Source organism: Marmota flaviventris, chromosome 1 (assembly GCF_047511675.1).
Source record: "Marmota flaviventris isolate mMarFla1 chromosome 1, mMarFla1.hap1, whole genome shotgun sequence".
Taxonomy (NCBI): domain Eukaryota; kingdom Metazoa; phylum Chordata; class Mammalia; order Rodentia; family Sciuridae; genus Marmota; species Marmota flaviventris.
Genome location: NC_092498.1, coordinates 160,971,899 through 160,999,577, shown reverse-complemented (window position 1 = coordinate 160,999,577; position 27,679 = coordinate 160,971,899). Strand labels below are relative to the sequence as shown.

At 43.3% G+C, this 27,679-nt stretch overlaps 1 protein-coding gene across 2 annotated transcripts in view; it reads right to left on the bottom strand.

Moving 5' to 3' along the window:
* The window catches only part of Adamts9 (ADAM metallopeptidase with thrombospondin type 1 motif 9), a 157,095-nt gene that overhangs the window by 116,512 nt on the left and 12,904 nt on the right, over positions 1–27,679 (bottom strand). The window contains exons 4-10 of one of the 2 annotated variants that reach the window (XM_027954537.2): positions 12,904–13,196; positions 10,121–10,204; positions 9,903–10,018; positions 8,003–8,043; positions 7,779–7,884; positions 4,585–4,731; positions 2,997–3,138 (exon numbers count right to left, since the gene is read on the bottom strand). In XM_027954537.2, coding sequence (XP_027810338.2) covers positions 2,997–3,138; positions 4,585–4,731; positions 7,779–7,884; positions 8,003–8,043; positions 9,903–10,018; positions 10,121–10,204; positions 12,904–13,196 — 929 coding nt within the window. The remainder of the gene's footprint in view (positions 1–2,996; positions 3,139–4,584; positions 4,732–7,778; positions 7,885–8,002; positions 8,044–9,902; positions 10,019–10,120; positions 10,205–12,903; positions 13,197–27,679) is intronic. The other variant, XM_027954538.2, reaches the window with a different exon arrangement.

Below are 27,679 nucleotides of genomic sequence, written 5' to 3'. Positions count from 1 at the left end.
AGGGGAACTTGGAAAGGGATTTTTTTTCCTTCATTAAATGATGAAATAGTCCCAGGGTGATAACGAGCAGCCCTGAGCAGCCCTGTCTGCCTGGGAGGATAGAGTGTAGCATAAAAGGGGACCCACCATGCATTTGAGATATACAGATGAAGAGACTGAGGTTCAGAGAGACAAAGGAGCATGTGGGAATTGTGTGATGTGAGTTTGGTTGTTGAGTTAGGGAGTGATCAGATATGATTTGTGTTTCAGTTTGGCCTGACTCAAAGTGCATTCATGCATGTGTGTGTGTATGTCTCTGTGTGTGTGCTTCTACTAGGGCCATGTATTATCATGATCATATTATGAATCGTTTCTAAGGCTTTTAGGGGTTGTTAGAGGATAGAAGGTATTAGATAGTGTACAATATTTCAGACCTACACAAAGTATTAAAAAGTAACATAAAGCACTTCACAGAAGAAGAAATATGAATGGTCAAAAAGATACGAAAAAATGCTCAATATCTCTAGAAATTAGAGAAATGCAAATCAAAATTACACAGAGATTCCATCTCCCTCCAGTCAGAATGGCAATCATCAAGAATACAAGCAACAAAAAATGTCGGTGAGGATGTAGAGAAAAGATTCATTCATCCATTGCTGATGGGACTGCAAATTGGTGCAATCACTCTGGAAAGCAGTATGGAGATTCCTCAGAAAACTGGGAATGAAACCACCTTTGACCCAGCTATCCCACTCCTCGGCATATACCCAAAGGACTTTTAAAAATCAGCATACTACAGTGACACAGCCACAACAATGTTTATAACAGCTCAATTCACAATAGCTAAAGTATGGAACCAACCTTGGCATCCTTCAACAAATGAATGAATAAAGAAAATGTGGTATATACACATAATGGAATATTACTCAAACTTAAAGAAGAATGGAATTGTGGCATTTGCTGGTAAATGAATGGAACTGGAGATTATCATGCTAAGTGAAATAAGCCAGTCCCAAAAAAAAAAAAGATAAAATGTTCTCTCTGATATGCAGAGATAATGAAGGGAGGGAGAATAGAAGTTCACTGGGTTAGACAAAGGAGAATGAAGGGCAGGGAGGGGGATGGGAATGGGAAAGACAGTGGAGTGAATGGGATAGAACTTTCCTGTGTTCATATATGAGCACACAACCAGGGACAACCACAAGAATGGGATCCTAATTAGAATAAGATATACTCCATGTATGTATGATATGTCAAGATATACTCTACTATCATGTACATCAAGAAAGAACAAATAAAAATGAGCAAAAGAAAAAATAATAACATAATGGATACCTATGTACCCATTGCCCTGTTAAGGAAAGAAGAGTTCACAGGTAAGCTAAAACCTTTTGTACCCATCCTGGGTCTGTCTCTTCCTTGCTTCTTCTCTGCAGAGGTGACCCACTCTGATTGATGATGACTTCATTGGTCCCAAAGTTTTTACACAACAGCATAAAAATCTAGCAGTTACACAGCATTTAAGCTTCATGCAAACTGATTTTGATACATTCTGAAACATTGTTCTTCCTCTGAATACTATGTTTTAAAGATTTATTTTAGCAGGGCTGGGGTTGTGGCTCAGCGGTACAGCACTCACCTAGCATGTACAAGGCCCTGGGTTCAATCCTCAGCACCACATAAAATAAATAAATAAATAAAAATAAATAAAGGTATTGACAACACAACTAGAAAATAAAAAAATTTAAAAGAAAGATTTACTTTAGCTATTTCAATGCATACTTTAAAAAAAAAGATTTCTCTAATTTATATTTTTCCTAATTATTAAAATAAAACAAAATCAATCAGGCTTATGGTAGAAAAATTAAGAAAGAACTAAATATATACTCTGAAAAATAGGGAAAAAAAAGTCCCTCGAGCTCTCCACCCATTCCCTGTCACTTTTCCCCCTCTTTTGAGACTTGAAGACACACTCTATGCAATTATTCATCTTATTCTTTAACTTAAATTACATGAGCAGGAACATGTGTCTTGCGTAGATCATTTTCATCTGCTATGTAATATTCCACTAAATGGAGATACTAAAATATGCTTAACCTTTCTTTTGTTTAACACTTCAATGACTCCTTTTTTTTTTTTTTTTTTGGTACCAGGGATTGAACCCAGGGGCACTCAACCACTGAGCCACATCCCCAGCCCTATTTTATGTTTTATTTAGAGACAGGGTCTCCCTGAGTTGCTCAGGGCCTCACTAAGTTGCTGAGGCTGGCTTTGAACTCGTGATCCTCCCGCCTCAGAGTCAATGACTCTTAATTCGTGCCATCATGGGTAACATATAAATGGGTATTATTAAGGTAGAGTGACTCAAATTTTTAAATTATTTCCATGGAATCACTGTACTTCTTGCAACTTACTCTGCAACCTCTGAAGGGTCTCCCAGCAACACACACACACAGCCCCAAAGGGACAGAGCGGGACAACCCACAGGAGCACCATTCTCCTCATTTCTACCCAGTCACCCCTAGGTGATATCACTGGTCCAGATATTCACGGCACAAACCACAGCAGCCCGGTGAACAACCACCAGAAAAGATCTGAAGCTCCAAGTGGACCCAGGACCCAAGGCTGGCAAGCTAGGAGGAGCAGCCAGGTCTGCCTCCTGTGTCATCTTTACTGAATCGCTGTAAGTCACTCGGACAAGTCGGAGGAGGGCATGAGAGAAGACAAGGAGAGAGAAACACCCAAGCTCTGGGATTACCAGCTCTGCCCCTGCACCCCCTGGGAGCCCCACCTCACACTTGCAATAGCATGTCCCTTCTGGCCAGTCAGGAGGGGAAAATAAGAGATGCCACAGGGCGCCGACGTATGGAGCATGACTGATACCATCAGCACAGTGATCCCCCTAAGTGCCAACTGCATGTTTGACTGTCCTTGGGCTGAGTGAGAAGCTAACGGGAAGCCAGGCAGAGCAAGACGTCCCAAATCTGATGAGGACAGAAACAGCCCCAAACACTTACCATGTAGGGGCACACCTGGGAACCAGGGCCAAAGATGAGCTCACATTGCTTATTCACGTTGTAAAGGAGGCCAGGTAGCTGGGGAGGCAGGGGGTAGGGTCTGGATTCGGGTTCGTTAAGCAGACACTCGCCATACCCGGTGCTGCAGGAAGTAGAGACACACAGAAGGTAAGAGGAGGGACTGACAAAGGTCCCCTCAATGTGGAGGCCACACCCCAGTCCAATGAAGAGAGGACAGTTCCTTTTTGATCTTGGCTTTCTTCTTCTTTTTTATATTCTTTTGGTACCAGGGATTGAACCCAGGGGTGCTTAACCACTGAGCCCCATTCCCAACCCTATTTTTTATTTTATTTAGAAACAAGGTCTCACTGAGTTGCCTAGGGCCTCATTAACTTGCTGAGGCTGGCCTCAAACTCCTGATCCTTCTGCCTCTGCCTCTGGGATTACAGGTGAGTGCCATCAAGCGCAGCCGGCTTTATTCTTTTCATCCATCTTAAGTCCAGAAGTTGGAGTTGTATCCTTGGTGTATACTTCTAGAACCAGATCTACATACAACATACAGGAAGTATGAATATCTTAGGGCACTGGTTGCATTTGGAGGCAGTTACCAGCTTATTTTTTGATCGTCTTCCCCAAAAGACTGTAAGCTTCTTACAGTCGAAGGCAGGAAGACAGTGTCTCCTTCATTCAAGTACAGGGCCCGGTCCACAGCAGCAGGTGCTTAATAAGTGTTTGCCAAAGGGATGAGTAAGGAAATCAGTGACTCACAGAAAGAAAACATCCCCTGACGAAGAGGAAAAATGGAATCCTCCAGTTCTTTCACTTTATTTTTTTTTTTGCAAAGGATGTTTTCCCTGTTTTGGGAAAGTGTCACCCCTGAGTTCTGATGAAGAAATCCACCCATTCCCTGTAGTTGCAGAAACCTGGGGTTTTTGCTTTAACTTTGGTGCTTTTTGGTAACTGGGAGAGAAGACCAATATATTTGTGACATTGGGGCAATTTTATAATGAAACTGGATCTTTGAGCAGCTGAGACGGAAGTTAAAAATAAATAATTAAATAAACTCAGGAGGCTGAGGCAGGAGGATCATGAGTTCAGAGCTGGCCTCAGCATCTAGGCCCCAAGCAACGTAGGGAGACCCTGTCTCTAAATAAAATCTAAAAAGGGCTGGGGATGGGGCTCAGTGGTTGAGTGCCTCTGGGTTCAATCCCTGGTACCAAACAAACCAACCAACAAACAAAAACAGGAAAAGGAAAGACAGATAAAAAGGGAAGGGGAGTGGTAAGGAGAGTAGGAGAGACACGCACCCTCCATTCAACCACACGGAGGCTGCTCCAATTTCTACCCCCTTGGGGATCATCTCCTGATCCCGCCCTTCCTGTGCCCAGGTCACTAAGCTACAGGTGCAGAGATGTGGGTGGCTTTCGTTCGGGCCTTTACAGGGCCTCTTCCCAGGTGGCCACACATGTCCAAGCCCAACTGGGGTTCCCTTTCAGACCCCAGGCTCCTCCTCGGCTCTGCCCTGACCTTCTGAACACTGGCTAGGAATCTGCCCCAGGAACCCGGTTAAGAGAAAGTGGCGTCTTACTCCAAAAACTCGGTGATGTATTTCCGACTGCACTTGGACCACATCCAGGGGTTGGTGTAGAAGTTCAGCGTCGGCGCCATGACATGCTGGGGGCTCTTGACGCCCTCTTCTTTACACTTGTTGTTGTCGTCGTGCGGCATGTTGAACCTAGGGGACACCAGGGCGGGCGCCATGAGCACCGAGGCTACTGGGTTATGGATCAGAATTGGAGTCCAGGGCAGCAGAACAGATCTGAAGCTACCTGAGATGGGGTGGAGAACACGACAAGCTGGGCGCAGTGGTGCCCACCTGTAACCCCACCGGCTCGGGAGGCTGAGGCAGGAGGATGGCGAGTTCAAAACCAGCCTCCGAAAAAGCGAGGCCCTAAGCAACTCAGTGAGACCCTGTCTCTAAATAAAATATAAATAGGGCTGGGGATGGGGCTTAGTAGTTGAGTGCCCCTGGGTTCAATTGCTGGCATCAAAAAACTAAAAAACAAAAATAAAAAATAAAAATTCTGAAGCCCAAGCTTTCTAATAAGGAGCTGACTGTGAGTCTTGGCATCTTCTGTTTTGGGCCCCAGATGACAAATGATACACCTGGGCAGGTAGGTCATTAAAAAGGTCTGTAAAGTGGGTGCCCATTTTCATGAAAGAAAATGATGATCATGGAGACCAGAGGCATGCAGATGGAGCAGGCGGGACTCAGCGATGGCAATAGTCTTGTGCTCTGTGCCAAGGTCACCATATGGGGGCTGGCTTGATGAAAACCGGCACAAAGCGTTCTTAAACTAACCCAGGTTCTGACCCCAGAAGGCCCTGAGGACCGCCCCCGTCCTCCTGGGCCTGGGAGGGAACCTGGCAGCTGCATGAATACATACTTGCCATTCTTGGCTTAGTCAGAGGAAGGGGGCCGGGAATGATGGTGTCCCTCACTCCAGAGGCATCCATTGTACAACCAGGAAGTGTTCAAACCTCAGCTTGCTTCTCTGTGGTGCAAGGTAACTGGCAGATAATCCTATCCCATCATGAAATCAAGTTTACTTAATGAAATCAAGTTTACTTCATCATATGAAATAACAATTTGTTTTTATCCAGATGCCAGACACATTTGCTCGTGGCAGGGGTTAAATTATAGTAAATATTTATGGAACCCTGGTTAAATAGTAAGAGCCAAGTCTTTTCAGGGCTGGGGTTGTGGCTCAGTGGTGGAGTGCTTGTCTAACACATGTGAGGCACTGGGTTCCATCCTCAGCGCCACATAAAAATAAATAAATAAAATAAAGGTATAGCTGGGTGCAGTAGTGCACCCCTATCATTCCAGCAGCTTGGGAGGCTAAAGGAGGAGGATCTCAAGTTCAAAGCCAGCCTCAGCAACTTAGTGAGGCCCTAAGCATTTCAGTGAGGCCCTATCTCTAAATAAAATACAAAATAGGGCTGGGGATGTGGCTCAGTGGTTAAGTTGCCCCTGGGTTCAATCCATTTTACCAAAAAAAAAAAAAAGTATAAAAAAGTTTATAAAAAAGACTTGCAAATCTGCACATTTCCCTATCCACGAGGGTCCTGGAATCAGCCCCCACAGACACACAGGGATGACTGGGCTATTACCCACATTTTGCTGATGAGGAACTGAGCCACAGAGAGGTCTAATGACTTGATGAAGGTCAAAGGGGACCGAGGGGAGGGGGACTGAAATTGGAATTTCTCAAGGAGTCCTTGAGGTTCATGGAGGTGCCTTAGGAGCCTTCAGGGCAGAGAAGATGCTGGGGACTGTCACAGCGGCTACCTAGAAAGCCATGGCTCTTTATGTTCTCAGTTAGTTGTCATCTGGAGCTCTCCCTTTCAGGATGAGGAATGTATTCTTAAAATACGATTGAAAGGTCTTCATTTGAAGATACACCCACTGCTTCTGAAGCTTGGAGATACCTGTGTGTGCCTGTGGGCATCTTGATCTGTGTGAGCGCACTGCCCACAGGTGAATCCAGAAAACACCTGCACGAAAAGCTTGCCGATTGTATAACGTTAGCTCTAAAGTCAGCGTCTGACACACAAATAGACATGTGGGGATGTTCTACTAATGGCATCGATTGAGAAAAGTTATTTTCCAAATATAGAGGGTAAGTGATTTGATTATTATAGAAAGAAAAAATTGCAGATTGAAAATCAGACCAATTTCTAGTCAATTCACATTGATGAGCCCACATTCTAACCGGGCTCTGTCTCTACAGAAACAAAAGGGAAGACCCATTTCATTATAGCCAGGTGCTTGGAGGCCTTGATTAGGAAATGACTGTTTTCTGCATATCCTGGCTCACTCTCTTCCCTGAAAGAGGGACATTACAGTCTGCAGGTGCTTCCTGTCTCAATTACAGCTATGCATAGCTCAATGAAGAAGTGAGCTGGACTCGTAAAAATCTTGGGGGCCAGGACAGTGTCGGGGACCCTTCTAGACCAAGACGTGGTCCTGAGGGAAGTGGAAAGGCCCTGTTCCCCCAGTTCCCAGAAGGAAAATCTGTTATTAGATTTTGCATACCAAACTGGAGCAGTTTTACTGAAAACACAGAAGCTCTTGTGGTTTATATGTGAGGTATCCCCCAAAAGCTCATGTGTGAAACATGCAAGAAGGTTCAGAGGAGACATGACTGGGTTGTGAGAGCCTTAACCCAACCAGTGAATGGATCCCTGATGGGATTAACTGGGTGGTGGCTGGGGGCAGGTGGGTGTGGCTAGAGGAGGGGGCATTGGGGGCGTGGCTTTGGGGTCTCTATTTGTCTCTGGAGAGTGGAGTCTCTCTCTGCTTCCTGATCACATGTGAGCTGCTTCCCTCCACCACACTCTTCCTCCATGATGTTCAGTCTCACCTGGAGCCCAGAGAAATGGAGCCTGCTGTCTGTGGACTGAGACCTCGGAAACCCTGAGCCCCCAAATAAACTACTCCTTCCCCACTGTTGTTCTGTCAGGTCTTTTAGTCGCAGCAGTAAAAAGCTGACTAAAACACAAGCTCTGGCTGAAGAGGGTTCGGTGCACTGTGTTCCTTTAACTTTGGAAGTCAAGGTCACTTCTCCCAACTAGGTTCAAAGTTCTTTAACCTTGAAACTCTACTGTGACATGGAAAGTGACTCACATACCCTAACATCAAGCAAAAGCTCACAGAAGCCAAGGAATGCAAGTTGTAGGTGACTCCGAATTAAATGACATTATTGAAGTGACACTTACACGTGGCCCAGTTCATGGGCTATGGTGAACGCTGTACTCAGTCCACTATCTTCACTGATAGAGCAGCTTCTGTAGGGATCACAGATGGTTCCCAGTTCAGCAAGACCTATTAGAAAGGGGAAAGAAAAGACCAACAAGGACTTACTTTAAAGAGCAATTGTGACTTAGAACAGAAACGTGTAGCAAACTGTTTTAGCCACAGAGAATATGAATGGAGGACTCACCTAAGGTGTCACATTTGTCATGAGCTCTGCAGATGTCCTGTCTGAAAGCAAAGCAGACTTAGGCCTTGATGACACCAAAGAGCAAAGGTCAACACAAGAAAATACTTCAGAGGGTTCTAGGCATCACAGTACCACATGCTACAGTGGGGGGTAAGTGTGGGGGCTGGGGGGAGGTTCGCTCCCCAAAAACAAACTAATAAGACCCAGGTTTTACAATGCAAACATTTTGGGAGGCAGTGATTCAGGATTAACAGCTACATTAAGAAGATTGCTCCTGCTGCCTCTCTAGCCAGGACTTCCCCAATACCCAGCATAAGTGATTGTAACTTGCAAAAAAATGTTTTGGTACCAAGGAGTTCTCAGGGGCTCTTAACCACTGAGCCCCATCCCCAGCCCTATTTTGTATTTTATTTGGAGACAGGGTCTCACTGAGTTGCTTAGGGCCTCGATAAGTTGCTGAGGCTGGCTTTGAACTTGGGATTCTCTTGCCTCAGCCTCCCAAGGTGTTGGGATTACAGGCCTGCACCAACACACCCACGAGTGATTGTAATTTTATATATAATTTGTAAACATTCCTAAAAAAGTGCTAAATGCTTTTCACTTAAAGGAGCACCCCCACCCCCCGCAAAAAAAAAAAAAAGCCCTGGTTCAATCACCAGCACTGTGCAAAATTTAAATAAATAAAAAGTTTTTGAAAAATCCAGTGTACGGCACAATGGATGGGAGGTATGTTTAGGCCAGCAACTCTCTGTTATCCTGTGCAATGTCTTAAACACTTTTATTTATTTATTTTTTGGTCCTGGGGATTAAACCTAGGGGCACTTTACCACTGAGCTATATCCCTAGTCCTTTTTAATATTTTATTTTGAGACAGGGTCTCACTATGTTGCTCAGGGCCTCTCTAAGTTGCTGAGGCTGGCTTTGAACTTGTGATCCTGCTGCCTCAGCCTCCTGAGCCACTGGGATTACAGGCGTGAGCCACTACACCCTGCTCTTTTGAGACAAGTGCTACCATGTAAATATAATGCATCCATTAAAAAATAAATAGAAAGAAGACCAATAGAGCAGAGGAAGGAGATCACAGGGAATCGAGAAGGGAAAGGAAAGGGGGAGGGCTGGGAATTGAAATGGAGAAAATTATGTTATATGCATTTATGGCTGTTGAACCCCACTATTATGCATAACTATAATACACTAAAATTTGGGGGGATTTCACATTTTTAAAAAACCCATATTTCACTGGATATGGTGGTGTATACTTATAATCCCAGCAGCTTAGGAGGCTGAGGAAGGAGGATCGCAAGTTCAAAGCCAGCCTCAGCAACTTTGTGAGGCCCTAAGAAACTTAGCAAGACCCTGTCTGCAAATAAAATATATATTTTTTAAAAAGGGCTGGGGATGTGACTCAGTGCTTAAGTGCCCCTGGGTTCAATCCCCCATGACCCTCCCCCAATCCATATTTCTAGCTTCTTACAAAATCATGGGACTCTGATCCGAGTCACCACAACCTGCTTCATCTGAACAGCAGCTGTCCCCTGTATATAAAGGCATTGACTTTCAGAGCTGCCTAACAAATTGACTCTTAGCTGGCACCTCCACAGGAGTCGTTCTCAAGGAGGGGTAATTCTTCACCTCCTCCCTCCTCCCCAGGAGGATGCTGGACAGTGATTAGAGGCACTGTCACCATTGAGAAGACGAAGTGCCACTGATATGTAGTGAGCCAAGGGCAGACGTGCTACTAAATGTTCTGCAGTAGTCAGGGCACCCCATAAGGGATTATCTGGTCCAAGACATCAATAGCATCTAAGTTGAGAAACGTCCTACAAAGGTTGCTCTAGATGACCCCATCCCGTCAGCCTGACCTGAACAGAGAGATTGGAGGAATCAGAAATCCACATACCTGGTTACGAGCACAGCTGTATCATGCTGGATTCCACCTGGATAGTTCTTGGAATGTTGCCACTGGCAAAAATTTTTTAATGTCGTCTGGGCATTAAAAGATATGGAAGGTCCTTCCTAAATACAGAGAAGAATTACGGTTGGTCTCTGCTAGCAATACCAATCAGAGATGCCATTTCGGATACAGATAGAAGAAAGAAGAAAAAAAAACGTGATTACCTGTTCATTATGAATCACAACTAAGTTCACAATAACAATATTAATTAAATTTCCAATACTTGGGTCTTTATAGATAGAGGCTACCTGCAACCGAGATAAATTTTTCAAAGTTAATTGTGAACTCTCTGTAAGCAATAAGCAATTCACTTCTTAGGTTGGATTCCATCTCTTTTTTATGTTCCATGACATATACACATTCTGTTGTTCTGAGTTTTCATTCATTCAACATGCATTTATTGAAATCTCTTTGTGAATCCACAGATGGCACTTTTAGATAATAATGAATTCAAACAGGTTTAAATGCCAAATGGTATTTTCTCTCGAAACTGTATTGCTGCTTCACAGTTCTCTGTACCCAAACATTTGGATATTAATTTCCAATTACCGTCTCTCCTCCCATCTGAAGTCCTGGATCGCTAACTTAACAAAATCACAATGGCTAACTTACAAAATTACCTCCGCTAATAACTGTGGTTCTTTATGCTTATCACCCATCTGCATTCTCAAGAACCTGAGAAACCTGCTTTTGTTTTATTTTGCTGTAATTAATTATGAGGGCGAGCATTCACGGAGTGCTTATTATGAACTAGATCCTTGCTGAAAAACTCCATAGGCGTTTGCAATCAGTCTGCATAGCAAAACTCTGGGCTGGTTACTATGACAATCTCCGTGCAACTGATGAGGAAACCAAGCCTCAGAGAAATTGAATATACAGTGGTGAGTGGCAGAGCCAGAAATCTCAGTCTAGGCCAGCTGTGTGTATCATCAAGATTCTCATTACATTTCTGAAATCATGGCGTAGATATGGACTTGGGGCTGTGGAAGGTTGGTTTTCTTCCTCTGGTCATGAGAGAGCTGGGGCATATGGGACTGAGCAAGGGGAGGGGGTGAGAGAGTGAGGGGTGGCAGGGTTGGGGCAGCATGGGGGAATGGTCCCCAGCCATGGGGTGGGAAGGGGAAAACCTAATGCAACATTCCCAAACATGTTCTTTCACACTCATCTGTGGAATTTATTAAAAATAGGTTCCGGCCAGGTGCAGTGGCACTGGCCTATAATACCAGCAGCTCAGGAGGCCAAGGCAGGAGGATCGTGAGTCCAAAGCCAGCCTTAGTAACTTAGTGAGGCCCTAAGCAACTCAGTGAGACCCTGTCTCTAAATAATACATAAAAAGGGCTGGGGATGGGGCTCAGTGGTTAAGCACACCTGGGCTCAGTCCCCAGTACAAAAAAAAAAAAAAAAGTAGGTTCAGGTAAATTAGGGTTAGTCTATAAAGAGGAATGTCAAGCTAAGGCTAAAAACGAGCTAGACAGATCTATCTGGGCTGCTATGGAACAATCCCTATTAGTTCAAGATAATAGCAATGTGTTAAACTCATGAGATGCTCCTTTTTTGTATAAGGTGAAAAAAAAAATTGCTCAGTTGTTTCTCCATATCCAGGGCGGTTGACTCCAGGACTTTCAAGGATACTAAAACCCGAGGATGCTCAGGTTCCCTCACATAAAATGGTATAATTTTTGCATCTAACTTCTGCATATCCCCTAAGCTTTAAAAGCAGCTTCAGATGATTTATAGTTTCTTATAATGTTATATGCTATATAAATAATTGTATTGTTCAGCGTATAATGACAAAAAAAGTCTATATGTGTTCAGTACAGTTCAATTAGTTTTCCAAATGTTTTCAATCCACAGATGCTGAATCTATAGCTACAGAGGGCCAACAGTATATGCACATATTTGCATAAGTCATTAGCTTAGGTACATATCCAGCGTTAGCCTGCCCAATGTGGTGGCCAAACACCCTATGTGGCTACGGAGCACTTTAAAGGTGGCCAGCCCAAATGGAGATGGGCTGTGAGCATAAAACAAGTTGGTGTAAAAAACAAAATCAATAAAATCTCACTAGTAATTTTTGAAATGATAATATTTAGATAAGACAAATTATACTATTAATATTAGTCTCACTTCTTTCTCTTCTAAAAATAATGCCTCTTAAAACATGTGAAATTAAATATGTGGCTTTTATTGGGCAATGGTCAGGGAACTTGCATGGAAAACTTATTTTCTAACAATAGTTTGAGGTTTCATTTGTTTTTTTTTTCTTTCTACATTTTTTATAAGAGCATTATGATTATACATAGTATTTGGGTTCCTTTTGATGAAATGATATATATAGGGAATGATTTTTTAATCATGCAAATTTAGTGTTTTTAATTCAATCCAATTTCAATGGGAGAAGAAAAATAGATTCCCAGGATTCGCCCCAGGGCTACTTAATTAGACTACTGAATGTAACAAAAGCTCATGGGTGACTCTGATTCACAGCCAGCAGCACCCAGAAGGACTGAAGAAACACACCTGGCTGAGCAAAATTCAGAAATCAGATCGTGGATTTAGGGAAGTAGACAAGATAAAGCCACTTGCAACATCTAAGCCACTTGCTAGATTTACCTGACCGTGGTCAAGTGACCTAACTCCTCTGAGACTCAGCGTGCTTATCTGTGAAATGAGTACGTAATTCCAACTAGCGAGATACCAGCAGAGTCAGCAATTAGGCCTCTAAACTAAGAAGCAAAGTCTCTAACACAGAATAAACACTCCACATTAATAACCCTTGTCATCACCATACAAAGGCAACCAATGAGCCATCTCAGGTTCCCTTCGGGCACTTGCCTGAAAGGTTGAAATGCCAGCCCTGAGTAACCCTCCAAAGCTCTGGGGGGAACCCATTCCCCCAGGGTGCATTTCAAGAGCTCTTGAATGACCTTCTTCTGAGCATACTTACAATTGACATTAACGTTAGAACATAGTGTTGCAGGTCTGCTCCGTGGTATGATACCATCCTGTGGTCCGCGACCACCATCACCTCTACAAACCGTGGGTAGGATAAGAAACGTTTGTTTCTTCTGTGCGTCCTCCTTTCCCTCATGCTGTCTGTCTTGTTCCCATAGGCAGAAATCGCCTTGGTGGCCAAGCCACCGTTCAACACTGCCAAATCATCAGACAGGCTAGTGCTCCTCGCTTTCCGTTTTCTTGTCCTGGTTTTCCTCCTGTCTTTACTGTGACTGCTTCTGTGATCTGTAACAAATTGAATAGAGTGCATTACACGACAAGCCACATCCATTCCATATGGAGAATTTAATTTGAAATGTGGCCAGCCCAAATGGAGATGGGCCATGAGCATTAAACAAGTTGGTGTAAAAAACAAAATCAATAAAATCTCACTAGTAATTTTTGAAATGATAATACTTAGATAAGATTTTTTTTTTTTTAATACAAATCCGGGCATGGAGGTGCATGCCTGTAATCCTAGTGGCTTGGGAGGCTGAGGCAGGAGGATCGTGAGTTCAAACCCAGCCTTAGCAACTTAGTGAGGCCCTAAGCAACTCAGTGAGACCCTGTCTCTGAATAAAATACAAAATAGGGCTGGGGATGTGGCTCAGTGGTCGAGTGCCCCTGAGTTCAATCCCTGGTACAAAAAAAAAAAAAAAAATTAAATTTGAAATGACTTAAAATGCTGCCTCTGGACTCAGATTTGATATAAAACTTGATTGGCCCTATGTCGTATTGTCTTACAGAGAGCAGCCTCTATAGGTACAACTCAGTTTGCAATCTCATTTAAATGACTGAGGGTCTGAGATTAGTTTCCCTGGGAAGCTACAATAAATGTACACTTAAGATATAGAAAACCAGGGGCTGCGGTTGTGGCTCAGTGGTAGAGCGCTTGCCTTGCACATGTGAGACTTTGGGTTTGATCCTCAGCACCACATAAACATAAATAAGTGAAATAAAGGTATTGTGTCCAACTACAACTAAAAATAAATATTAAAAAAAAAAGATACTAGAAAACCAGGCTTGAGTTTAGGCAAACAATGCGCAAGATTCCTTCCACTGGGTACCAGAAGCCTTGCTGGGATTTGAGAGGTTCTCCCTCATTGCCTCATAGTTCTTGGCCCTAAGTATATCATTGCCATAGATATAGTTAGGGCCAAGAACACAGCTCCAGGGCTCTAAAGAAGGGAAATGGAGATGTTTCATAGGTAGATCACTTTTGATACTCAATGACATGTTAGATAGAAATCTGACAGGTGGGCAGGCCAGGAGGCAGCGCCGAGGAACTATAGAAAATACCTACTGCTGTATTCTATTACCTTTTTAGATCACTGGAAATAGAAGAACACAGTCGGTGGAATCCAATGCCCCTGAAGTTTTAATTAGTGGGTTCAGGGCTGAGTTAAGGAAGGAGACTAAAGTCTGAGTGCGTGCAGGGGTCTACAACGTTAGACCAGCTCTGCTCACTGCCGGCTCCTGCCTGGGCCTCTTGGGTTCCCACAGTCCTGCTGCTCAGAGCGTGGTCTGTGCACCAGGAGCTCAGGCAGGACCTGGAAGTGGATGAAAATGGGATTTTTCTGTTCTACCCCAGACCTGAGTCTCCACCTTGCAGGATCCCCCAGTGACTTGTATTCATACTGAGTTTTGGAGAAGACCTATCCAATTTTCACACCACCCACCACACACAGTCCACAGAGTGTAGGCACAGAAGTGCCTGTCTGGACCCACTTTGAGTAAAAACAAAATTTCATCAGTTCTCTTGCACATCAGTTCATCAATGTGCTTGAGAGCTTTAATGGCACTAGCTTGGAGTCTAGATTAAGCAACAGAATTGTACAAGGAAGAAACACACTTAGGTGGCTAAGACCTAAGGAGCAGAATTTGTCACCCCAATACCAAAATATACAGACAAAAAAGTAAGTGGTTGACTATTTGAAGGGGCCAAATATTTCACCAAGATAACCAATTGCTAAACCGATCATTTGAGTCTAGCACATACACGTTGCTAAATCAAACATAAACACTTGAGCATTTGGGTGATAATGTGAATAGTGAGATCTGTCCAACCTGTCAAATGGATGATGCGGATCCCAAGTATGGACAAAATGACTGGCCTGAAGCTGGATGTGACATTGGTTTTACTTTCAGTCTCTTTTAAGGATATTTCACATATGTATACCAGTGTCATAGGGCCAATCAGTTGTCATTCAAATTTGAAATCATCAAATGAATATAGAATAGACACTAACTAGGTTTTTTTTTTTTTTGTACCAGGGATTGAACCCAGGGGCGCTTAACTATTGAGCCACATCCCAGCCCTTTTTATATTTTATTTAGAGACAACAGGATCTCCCTCAGTTGCTCAGGGCCTTGATAAATTGCTGAGGCTGATTCTGAACTCATGATCCTCCTGTATCAGCCTCCTTTTGCCCCCGTGCCCCAAGCCATTGGGATTACAGGGGGGGTCACCAGGCCTGGCATCTTCTTTCTTAATACAGGTATTCACACCTATAAATTTTCCTCTAAACACCACTTTATCAGCATCCCACAAGCTTACGCATTTTGTGTCTTCATTTTCATTTATCACCATATATTTGTCTTAGGACCTAGCATGTCATCTGTTCCGGAGGTTGCTCCGTGTAGACTTCAGAAGAATATACATTTTGCTGTCGTTGGATTGGATATATTATAGCTGTCTGCTAGACATACCTGGTGTACAGCCTGTTCAAATTTTCTGCATACATGTTTATAACTACTGTACCTTCCTACTAAACTGACCCTTGCTTGTTTGTTTGTTTTATTTTTGGTATCAGAGGTTGAACCCAGGGGCCCATAACCAAGAGCCATATCCCCAGCCCTTTTTATATTTTATTTAGAGACAGGGTCTCGCTAAGTTACTTAAGACCTCGTTAAGTTGCTGAGGCTGACTTTGAACTTGTAATCCTCCTGCTTCAGCTTCCCAAAACACTGGGATTACAGATGTGCACCACCATGCCTGGTTAAGCTGTTTTTTTTTTTTTTTTTTTTTTTTAAAGACAATATACCACCAAGTTTGTGAAAGTAATAATCCTTAATATCCTAGGTAAATATTTTGGATTAGTCTGCTCTCTGTTGCTATAATAAAATGGTTGAGGCTACATAATGTCTAAAAAAATGAAGTTTGCTAGCTCACAGTTTGTGGGGCTAAAAGTCTGACACTGGACACCCCATTTGTTTGGCCTTCAAAGAGGGCCACGTGGCAGATGGCATCATGGCAGAAGCACAGGAGAGAGGTGTCACAGGGTAAGACAGGAAGCCAGAGAGCAGAAAGCGATCAAGCCCACTCTTTTTTGACAACTTATTCTTGTGAAAATCACCTGAGTTTTCATGAGAACTACCTCACTCTGTTCTGAGAGCAGAGCAACCAACCACCTAACCTCTTCTTCCTAGCCCCTACTATTTAAAGGCTCCGTTGCCTCTCGAACTGCCACATTGGGGACCAAGTCCCAACATGTGAATCTCTGATGCAAGTCCAAACCACAGCATAGTCTGATTTGACAGATTAGATTGATTCAGAAAAGGTACACTTATCATGGGGAAACATACTTGGGAAAATGTTGCATAGAATTCATTCTTTTTGGGGGGTGGGAGGGTCCCAGGAATTGAACCTAAGGGCACTTAGCCACTGAGTCACATCCCCAGCCCTTTTTTAGACTTTATTTAGAGACAGGGTCTCACTGAGTCGCTTAGCACCTCACTAGGTTGCTGAGGCTGGCTTTGAACCTGTGATCCTCCTGCCTCAGCTCCTGAGCCACTGGGATTACAGGTGTGCGCCACTTCGCCTGGCAGAAGCAACATCTTCCAATACATAATACTCCCCAGTCTTTTATCTAATGGATTAGAATCATATTTATTGACCAAATTAGCCCAACTAATTTCTAGCACAGTAACTATTTTTGCAAGTAATTTTAAATTGAGCATTAGAAATGGCATAAAAATAGCTACTATATCTTAGATACCTACTCAAAGTCCTTTCCCCTGAATAGAATCATAATAACAGAGTATAATTTCCACCACGGGACCACAGACTGTTAGGATAAAAAGAAAGTCATCTACTTTTTTCGTTAGTGACCTTTTAGCATAATGGAATCGGGCTAGTGTTTCAGGAATTTACAAGGTCACTTTGCTAATCGTTTTATAAGACCCGACTAAATAATAAAATTTCACCCTTGTGGAAATCACAGCACGAATGGTCTAGGTATCCTTGCTCATCTTTGTTTCCCTCTCTACATAGCTTTACTGTCATGATTACTTTTCAGTAACGGTTTCATTAAAATAAAATTCAGAGTGCATTAAATTCACCTTCTCAAAGTATATCCTAATTCAATGTTTTTAGTACATTCCTAGTTGATCACTGCTATTATTTAATTTTAGAATATTTTCATTGCTCCAGAAAGAAATGCCAGACCTATCAGCAGTCCTGGTCCCCATTCTGCTCCTTCCCCAGCCCTGGCAATGGACAACCTACGTCTCCTAGGATGGACCTATCTGGACAGGTCATCTAAACAGAGCCTTACAACATATGGGTTTTATGTAGCTTCTTTCTCCTGGGATAATGTTTTCATGGTTCATCCATGCTCTAGCATGTATTTCTGTTTCATTGCTTTTTATTGCCAAATAGTCTCCTGAATAGAATATATCATGTTATGTGGGTCCATTAGTCAGTTGATGAATATGCAGGATACTCAATAATCCAACTGGCCAACTGAATAAAGCTGCTATGAATATGTTTGGGGGGGTACTGGGGATTGAACTCAGGGGCTCTTAACCACTGAGCCCCATCCCCAGCCCTTTTATATTTTATTTAGAGACAGGGTCTCACTGAGTTGCTTAGGGCCTCGAACTTGGAATCCTTCTGCCTCAGCCTCCCAAACTCCTGGGATGATAGGTGTGCTCCACCACACTTGGCTAAGCTGCTATAAATATTAATATACTAAGTTCTGGGTAGATATATTTTCATATCTCTTGGAGATGCGTGCGCACGCGCGCGCACACACACACACACACACAACTGAAATAACTGCTGGGTTACATGGTCCCTCTGTTTAAGATTTTGAGAAACTAACAAATGATTTTCCAAAGGTGCTTCCCCATTTTCTTGCCTCTGCTTGAACCTCAAATGTGACATTCCAAAACAGGACATTCTTTTTTTCATGTCTCTTCTTCTTTGAAGAGTCTTCAAAAATTTATCACCTTTTACTTGACTAAACAGCTTACAAAAAAAAAAAAAGGCCAAGTTCAAATTCTAAAAGAACACATCGATTCCTCCAGGAATCAAATGCACTCTTAGATTTGCAGAATAACATTTAGCAAGATGAACCTCACGTATGCATGTAAACAAACTTAGGCATATCTAAAAAGCAAAAAAACTCTAAAAGGCAGTGGCGGGCTTGCCGTCCCCACATAGCAGGCACTACTGCTAACACAGAACTCCCAGGACCTGGGTTGGTTTGGCGTTTGGAACTGTTCCAGCTTTGTGGCCATCAAAACCAAAGTAGTGACACTTATGCTACCACCAATAGCCAATATTCTAAGCGCTCCTGTAGTAAAGTGGGTATATGGGACTCAGGGACCTTGGGCACATCGCCGACTCTCACTCACCCTGCTCTCTTTTATAAAAGGAGATCAGTAAGAACAGTACCCACACCAGGCACGGTGGCACATGCCTGTCATCCCAGCAGCTCAGGAGGCCGAGGCAGGAGGATTGCAAGTTCAAAGCCAGCCTGAGCAACTTAGCAAGACCCTAAGCAACTCAGTGAGACCCTGTCTCTAAATAAAATATGAAAATGGCTGGGGATGAGGCTAGTGGTTAAGTACCTCTGGGTTCAATCCCTGGTTAAAAACCAACAACAACAACAACAGGACCCATTTCATGGAGTTTCTCCAGGGACTAGATGGAGACGGCGCTTGCATGAGCTGGCACCATACCTAGTGCTGAGAAATGAATGGGTAAATATTGCATCATTATTTTTCTATTTTTACCAGGCACAAAATTATGGCAGGACTTAGATGCAAAAGGAACCTTTTAAGGTAGAATGACTAAGTGTGCCTAAGAACAATTTCCTGGCTTACCGTCCCAATGTCAAGGACATGAATTGTATCCTGAAGTGGGGCACCTGGGCACAGAGTGGGCCCGACTTCACTTCTGACCCCTGGCCTTGGCTACTAAGCTAAGCGGGTAGGGCTTCAATCTGCCACATCACTAAAGGGCCTTTTCTGAGTCATTCCCCCCCCCCCCCACAAGTTCCCTGGGTTCTTAAATGGGCATATAAGTACTGCTTCCATCTTAAGACTCTCTTGAGAATTAAGAAAGCGTATGTAGAACTTCTTCAAAATGATAAGTTGAATATTTGAAAACTCTCTTAAAATTCTCTTCTTGAGCACCTATTCTGTACAAGGTACTGACCTACATAAATTATTTTAAAAAGTGGCCACAGAATAAAAATAAAACCTAGGTTCAGTCTTTAAAATAAAGTCTTATAAAAATGTAGGATGGAACCAGGTGTGGTGGAATTCCACACCTGGAATCCCAGCTGCCTGGGAGGCTGAGGCAGGAGGATCACAAATTCAAGACCAGCCTCTGCAACTTAGCAAGGCTCTGAGCAACTTAAAACCTGTTTCAAAATAAAAAGGGCTGGAGATGTGGCTCAGGTTAAGTGCCCCTGGGATCAACACCCAGACCAAAAAAAAAAAAAAAAAAAAGTCATTAAAAAAAATTCACAAAGCGTTAACAATAATTGGTGCAAATGTCGGAAATGAGCTTCACTGCACAGGGAGATCTGTCACTGGGGAACGGGACACTGTTCTCGAATGGAACTGCCTGGCCTTGCTATCCAGTGGTTACTCACTGAAGTGTTTCTCAACAGCTAGGCCCGCCCTGTGCAGATCCGAATGCTAACCTCCGCAGCTGGGAAATTCATGATTGCTCTTTCATGAGGTTGATCAAAATTTAACTCTACTTCCTTAAGGTAATGAGCCTCCTTGTGACCTCAGGTCTAACTGGCTGGGGAATCACTGGCACAGGACCAGCCAGGGGCCTCGGGAGCACAGCAGAGGTCCCCGTTCTGCTCCACCTGAGCTTGGCAGAGGAGAGGAAGGCTGGGCAGGAGCCACAGCAGTCTCTCCCTCGGACTCCAGAGTCAGACCCAGGCTGCTTCCCTTCCTGCCCCTCACAGGGCTCTAGCTGCCATTTTGGAGGCAATTTCCTGCCTCCCATCCTCGGTTTCCTCATCTGTCAAGTGAGGATAATAACAGCAGCTATCTCAAAGGGCCACGGTGGAGACGGTGAGAGAGAACACATGAAGTTCACTTGGTGTAGGGCGTGACTCATAGGAAGATCCATTAACTATTCAACAGGATAATAGTAATTAATATTTATCCTGGTAAATATTTAATATTTATTATTAATAATTAGTGGCCAATAACAATTATTATTATTAATGGTTATTGTTTAGTAGAAGGCAAAATGTCCCCTCTTATGAATTACTATATGTGCATCAGGGAGCCTCAGACAAACCATTCTACTTTACAAACAATCTTCTAAAGTCAGAGAAGGAAGGAAGGAGGGCTCTGCAGAGAGGCTGCCCTGGAACTTCTCATGCTGTGCCAGCCCTTGCAGTTGACAGTGAGAGGAGGTGCCGGCCCAGGGGACAGGGGACAGAAAGCAACCAGCTGCTGTGCTTCTCAGCTGGCTCCAGACACTGACAGCACTTTCCTGACTTCTAGTGTCCCCCAGATCCGAGATGTGCACTGAGGGGCACAGGCTCAGGGGGACCTAAGGAAGGCATCAGTCAGGGTCCCCTGGGGGGACAAGGGAAGGAGTTGGTCAGGATCAGAGGAAGTTGAGTAAAAAAGCACAATGTAGCAAGAAAAAGAAAGGAAAAAAAAAATAAAACAGCCACAAAACCAGGATTGTTTCAATCACAAAGAGCAATGTGTTTCTAGAATCTGGGTGGAGAAGGAGCTGGGGGCGGGGGATGGGCGAGCGCACAGGGACCTCTGATGTGTCTGAACTTGAACTCAACAAGATTTAATGTTTTAAAGGGTTCACCATCCGCCAGCTTTAAAAACAGCAGCGACTCCCTGGACGCTATCTGGATTGTGTCCCCAAGTTCATTTTCCTTAACAAACTGTGAGCTGTGTTTAAAACAGTGACAACCCGCAGTCTGCAGCCCGTGGACCGGGAACATGCACAGCGCTAACATTTTATAATAAATAGACACCCCGGCAGTGCTGGGGGAGGTTTTGGTGAAGGAGATTCCTTTTTTAGCTGGCCTGAAACTTTATGGACAATGTTTCTGTGAGAGCAGTTTATGGAACATTTGTCCCATAAGATATTTCCCCAAACACATCCTTTGGGTTTGCTAAACACTCTGCACAGCAGTCACATCTGGAACTTTCTCCATGCACAGGAGTCTTTGCAAAGCTCTGAGACATCTTACAAGAAAGAAACCGGTTTCCATGAGTTTAACCAAATGATTGCCAAAACTTGGGGATCCTTTCCTGACTGGGAAGCAGGGGGAGGGATGGAAATAGAAAAGGAAATAGAAAAAGATGAAGGACACTGTGCCAGCGTTTTCTCCTGGGAGAAAACTACCGAAAAGCAACAATGGTGGCCATGACTTTGGGACACAATAGTACTGGCTAAGCTGGGTGCAGTGGTGCCCACCTGTGATCACAGCAGCTCGGGAGGCTGAGGTAGGAGGATCTTGAGTTCAAAGCCAGCCTCAGCAACTTAGTGAGGCCCTGAGCAACTCAGTGAGACCCTGTCTCTAAATAAAATACAAAATAGGGCTGGGGATGGGGCTCAGTGGTTAAGCGCCTCTGGGTTCAATTCCTGTTACTACTACTACTACTACTACTACTACTACTACTAATAATAATAATAATAATAATAATACTGGCTAAGGTCTGGGAGAGCTTTTCTGAGTAAGGCACTCTTCAAAGCATTAAAGGGAGTAACTCGGTTCTTATTTCTCCTGAAACCCTTATCTGCATATCAGAAATGAGGAAATGGAGGAACACTTGAAATAACTTGAGGAAATATTTTAAAACTATCTTCTTGAAGTAACATAAAATGCAGAATGTACCCGGGCCTGTATTTTACTAAGGAACTGTTTGTTTTGGCTATTAATATCTAAATATTCTCTGGAAAATGTTCTTTTTGACTCATTCCATCGCTAGGCAGCAGGGGACACGGGGCTTTTCTTCAGGGTGACAGTACCACCCTGCCCACTGCCCTTAGGGACTGCGTAGCCTCATGGGCCCCTTCGTCCCTTGGCTGGGAAACTTCTCGACTAGTGCTCTCCAGTGGAAATAAAATGCAAGTGACACACTGAAGGTAAGAATTTCTATGGGTCACGTTTTAAAAATACCAAAAGAGACAGATGAAATTAATTATTTTATAATTTTTTTTAGCTGTGGATGAGCACATACCTTTGTTTTATTTATCTATTTTTACGTAGTGCTGAGGATGGAACCTAGGGCCTCCCACGTACTAGGCGAGTGTTCTGCCACTGAGCCCCAGCCCCAGATGACACTGATTTTAATAATGTGTTCCCTTTAACCCCACAGATCCAGAATGTGGCCATCTCAACATGCAGCACTGGCCACACATCAAGGACACTCTGGAGACTACAGAGGTCAGTGCGTTCTGGGCGCTGCTTGCAGAATGAACGGAGGGTGTGGTGACACTAACAACAAAGAAATTGGGCTCGGGAGTCAGAGGGACCTGGGTTCAAATACCCAGTTGGCATGACCTCGGGCAAGTCACTTGAGTCCTCTGTGCCTCAGGCTCCCCATTTATGGAATGGGTATGACCACAGGGAGGTGGGTCAGGTAAATGACTGAACGCACCATGGATCACTGTGAGCACTCCAGAGGGTGCCGGTGGGCACCGCTGTCAGGTTGCCCAAAGGAAGTGGCTGCTGGGCTCCCCGCTGGTGACCTTGGCCCCTATTTAGCCTTTCTCAGCAGTCTGTGGCTCTGGGAGGCTATGCAGGGTGGGGTCCCAGGCCCTGTCCACAGCAGAGATGAAGGAGCACAAAGCTCTCCAGGCTCCTCCTGCCGAACACCCACCTCCCTCATGGGCCCCAGGCCAGCTGTCCTGCAGCAGCCACGCCTCTCACCCCGGGGAGAGGCCATGGCAGGGAATGGCCACAGGGGCACCTCCCCAGCCACAGGCCGCCTTGGGTAGCATCCTAAGCCCTCAGAGGAACTGGAGGTCTGAAGGCTTTCTCCACAGCTTTGCAACAGTTTCTTTCTTTTTGAGGGGTGGGGGGGACCAGGGACTGAACTCAGGAGCGCTCGGCCATGGATCCACATCCCCAGCCCTATTTTGTATTTTATTTAGAGACAGGGTCTCACTGAGTTGCTTAGCACCTTGCTTTTGCTGAGGCTGGCTTTGAACTCGTGATCCTCCTGCCTCAGCCTCCCAAGCCACTGGGATTACAGGCGAGCATCATTTCGTCTAGCTGAATAATAAGTCTTAAGCATTTCCTTTCTCTGTACCTCTGTCTTGGACAAACTTTATAGTTCAGTATCTACCATACTCTTTTTTAGGGGGGAGGGAGGTGCTTAACCAGGGTGCTTAAGCACCCAGGGGTGCTTAACCACTGAGCCACATCTTCTGCCCTTTTTATTCTTTTTTTTTTTTTTTTTTTGATACAGAGTCTCACTAAGTTGTTTAGGGTTTCCCTAAATTGCTGCAGCTGGCCTCCAACTTGTGATCCTCCTGCCTCAGCCTCCCGTGAAACTGGGATTACAGGAGTGTACCATCGTACCTAGCTCTGCCATACTTTCTTAGTGTATAATTCCATGAAATCTATAATGCATGAAGTGCTGGCAGTAAAATAAGGATCTATGTGTCAAATAAGGGCCTGAGAATTAAGGAACTTTTTGAAAAGACAAGCCACAATCCAGGAGACGATATTTACAAACTACATAAAGGGTCAATATCCAGAATATATAAAGAACTCTCCAAGTTCAATAATAAGAAAACAACATCTTAATTTGTTTAAAAAAATAAGCAGAAAACTTGAACAAACATTTCACCAAAGAAGATATATAAATGGTAAATATAACTACAGAAAGAGATATTAAACATTAATAGTCACGAGGGAAATATAAATTAAACTACAATGAGACTACACTATGTTCCTATTAGAATGGCTCTAACTAAAAATAAAGTCATGATGTGTGGAGGCTGACTACAATGAGGGCAGGGCAGAAAGTCACTGGATGAGACCAAGGGGAATGAAGGGAAGGGAAAGGGTTTGCAATAGGAAAGACGGAATGAATGGACAGAACTTTTCCATGTTCATATGTGAACACACGACCAGTGAAACCCCACATCATGTCCAACCACAAGAACGGGAAGTTAGACTCCATGTGTGTATGATATGTCCAAATACACTTGACTGTCACATATATCTAAAAAAAACCATATAAATAAATGAAAGTAAGAAATAAAGAAACCCATAAAATATTGTCAATACCAAGCACTGGTGAGGATGCAAAAGAATTGAAAGTTTATACCCTGCTAATGGTACTGAAAAATGGTACAACCACTTGAAAAGTAGATCAGTAGTCCTTTGTGAAGTTAAATATACACTTAGCATATAACCTAGCAATCTCTCTCCTATTTACCCCACTGCAATAAAAACTTACATTCACACACCAAAAAACCTGTATGCAAATGTTAATAATGGATTTATTTGTAATGACTGAAAACTGTGCTGCTCACGTGCATACCATAAACTGCAGTATGTCCAACAATGTAATACTACTCAGCAATAAAAAGGATGAATGACTGATACAGGCATCAATGTAGATGAACCTCAAATGCACTCTGCTTAGTTATTCTATGATATTCCAGAAAAGGTCAAACTACAGAGACCAAAAACAGAACGTGAGGGGGACAGGTTGACTACAAAGGACAACAGGAAATATTTTATAATTTGATTGTGAACAGTTTCAAGACTGAACGTATTTGCCAAAACTTGCAGAGCTATACACTAGAATGGGTGAGGTTAGAGCATAAAAATTATACCTTCAGATAAGAATGGAAAGGAAATGCTAGAAAATACTAAGGGGAAATAAAAAGATTTAAAAAAAATCTTAGAAAAAGTCTTGGAATCACAGCAACTTGAACTTTTCCCATATGCTAACTGCATGTTTAAGTGCCTTACTCTGATTCTAATGTGTATGAGAACTGAGGATCGGTGAGAATTGGGAGTCAATTTAAACGAATAATTATATTAATAGTTGCTCCTCATTTTATTTTGCTCCTTCTCAAAGGAGATTCTCAGTGCCCACAGGCTGTATGTGCACCTATCATCACCTTGTGCATTCATCTGTGATCCTTTTTATGATATTAAGAACATTTTCTATTTATTAACGGTTTGCAGTTATATGGAATGTCCTATGTTGGGAGTGGGGTATGAGGGATTGAACCCAGGGGCACTCAACCACTGAGCCACAGCCGTATTTTGTATTTTATTTAGAGACGGGGTCTCACTGGTTCCTTGGCACCTTGCCATTGCTGAGGCTGGCTTTGATCACCCTGTCTCAGCCTCCAGAGCCTCTAGGATTACAAGCGTGCACCACCGCGCCCGTCCCAGAATATCCTATTTATTAATGATGTACAATTATACAGAATGCCTAGGCAGATGTGTGGTCCAGACGTAAAGAGACAAATGAGAAAAGTAACCCATAAATGACCACGGCAGTGACTCTGTAACAATCTGATTATCAAAAAGAGCCCAATTCTGATGTATATAAAGTTGCAAATTTGAAATCGCAATTATATGATAAAAATAGCATTTTATAAAGTGAGAGGGCTTATCTCTGCATAGGAAGAGACCCCAGAATTCTTTTACTTCAAAATCATAGCCCATTCAAGAGAAAGCTCTGAAGGGTCATTGACCCCTGAAACCTCCTGTTGCTGGGCGCAGTGGCGTAAGCCTGTCATCCCAGTGGCTCCAGAGGCTGAGGCAGGAGGATCGCAAGTTCAAAGGCAGCCTCAGCAACTTAGGGAGGCCCTAAGCAACTCAGTGAGACCCTGTCTCTAAATTATTTATTTATTTATTAGAAAATACCAAGAAATACTAGAAAATACTAAGAGGAAATAGAAAAACCAACAAACTTCCTGCCCCTGCAGGCCAGAGAGCCCCCTGCCATTTCCTGAGTCCCTATCACAGATGGATGTGCTGCTCAGCAGGTTTCCAGTGACTGCCCAGAAGGCAACAAATTAGCAAGTATCTGCTTTATCCTTTCCCTCCAACCGGCTGGGTTTCTGAAGCAAAGCAATCAGGACTCCCAGGATCTGATGGGTAGGAGACAGAAGAGGCCCTGAGACTGGGTGGCTGTTGAAGCAGGCACCCTCTGGCTGTCTCTGGATCCAGAACCCGGGAGAAAATGCTCCGGGGAGGGAACCAGAGAGTCCATCCAACATCAAAGAGCCTCAGTCTCTAGGCCAAGCGGACTGCCTGCCTGAAGTTTCCAACTGAGAACTGGTTCTTCAGGGTTTCAAAACACAGGTGAGAGCCAGGTACAGTGGAAGGGCCATAATCCCAGAGGCTAAGGCAGGAGGATGGAAAGTTTCAAGTTAGCCTCCGAAATTTAGAGAGACCCTGTCACTAAATAAAATACAAGACAGGGCTGGGGATATGACTCAGTGGTTGAGTGCCCCTGGGTTCAAAACCCGGTATCCCCCAAAAAGGAAAAAAATTCCCCAAACCTAAAACTAGGAGGAAAATGTCAATTTGAACAATAGTAACAATAACAATGAAGCAAAAAGCAACTTAGGAGATGACAACCCAATGCAACATAAAGACCTCATTTAGATCACCCTCTAATCAAACAGGCTGCCAGGAAGTTATCTGGGGGAAAATGAGGAAAACTTTAATATAGAGACTGTTTTTGATATGGAGAAACTGTTAATTTTGCTCATGGTGAGAAATCATACTTCAGTTACGTATTAAAAGACCTGTATTGGGATATTTAGAGATATTTTAGAGATGATATTTGGGTTTGCTTTAAAATATTCCAGAAGATGACACATACCTATAATCCTAGCAGCTCAGGAGGCTGAGGCAGGAGGATCACAAGTTCAAGGCCAGCCTCAGCAACTTATCGAGGCCCTAAGTAACTGTCTTAAAAAAGACTGGGGATATGGCTCAGTAGTAAAGTACCACTGGGTTCAATCCCTCCTACCCAAAAAATAAACAACTAGATAACTAAATAAAATGATACTAAAAAAAAAATTATTCCAGAAAATAAAAGAAGGCAAATGTGAAAATATCTTAGTCATTGTTAAATGCAGATGACGTGTTTAGGGTGATTCATTTAACTCCGGCCTCTACTTTGCTTGTGCAAAGAAGACATTCATAATAAAATGTTTTCATAAAAACAAGATGAAAGAAAAAGTTACACTAATAAATGAGAACAAATGAAGGAGAAATTGTTCCTATATTACAAGTTTCTGTTTCATTATCCTTGAATTATATTTTTTGAAAAATGGTACTGTTATTACCAATGTTTGTTAAAGAAAAATAGGAAAGCAATGTTTTTATATAAATGCTGTAAAGATCAAGCTGAGAAAATTAAACTTGAAAATTTAGTTGCTTAAAAAAATATGTTATAATAACTTAGGATGGGTTCCAGAGGTCACTGCTTATATTGTCTTTTTA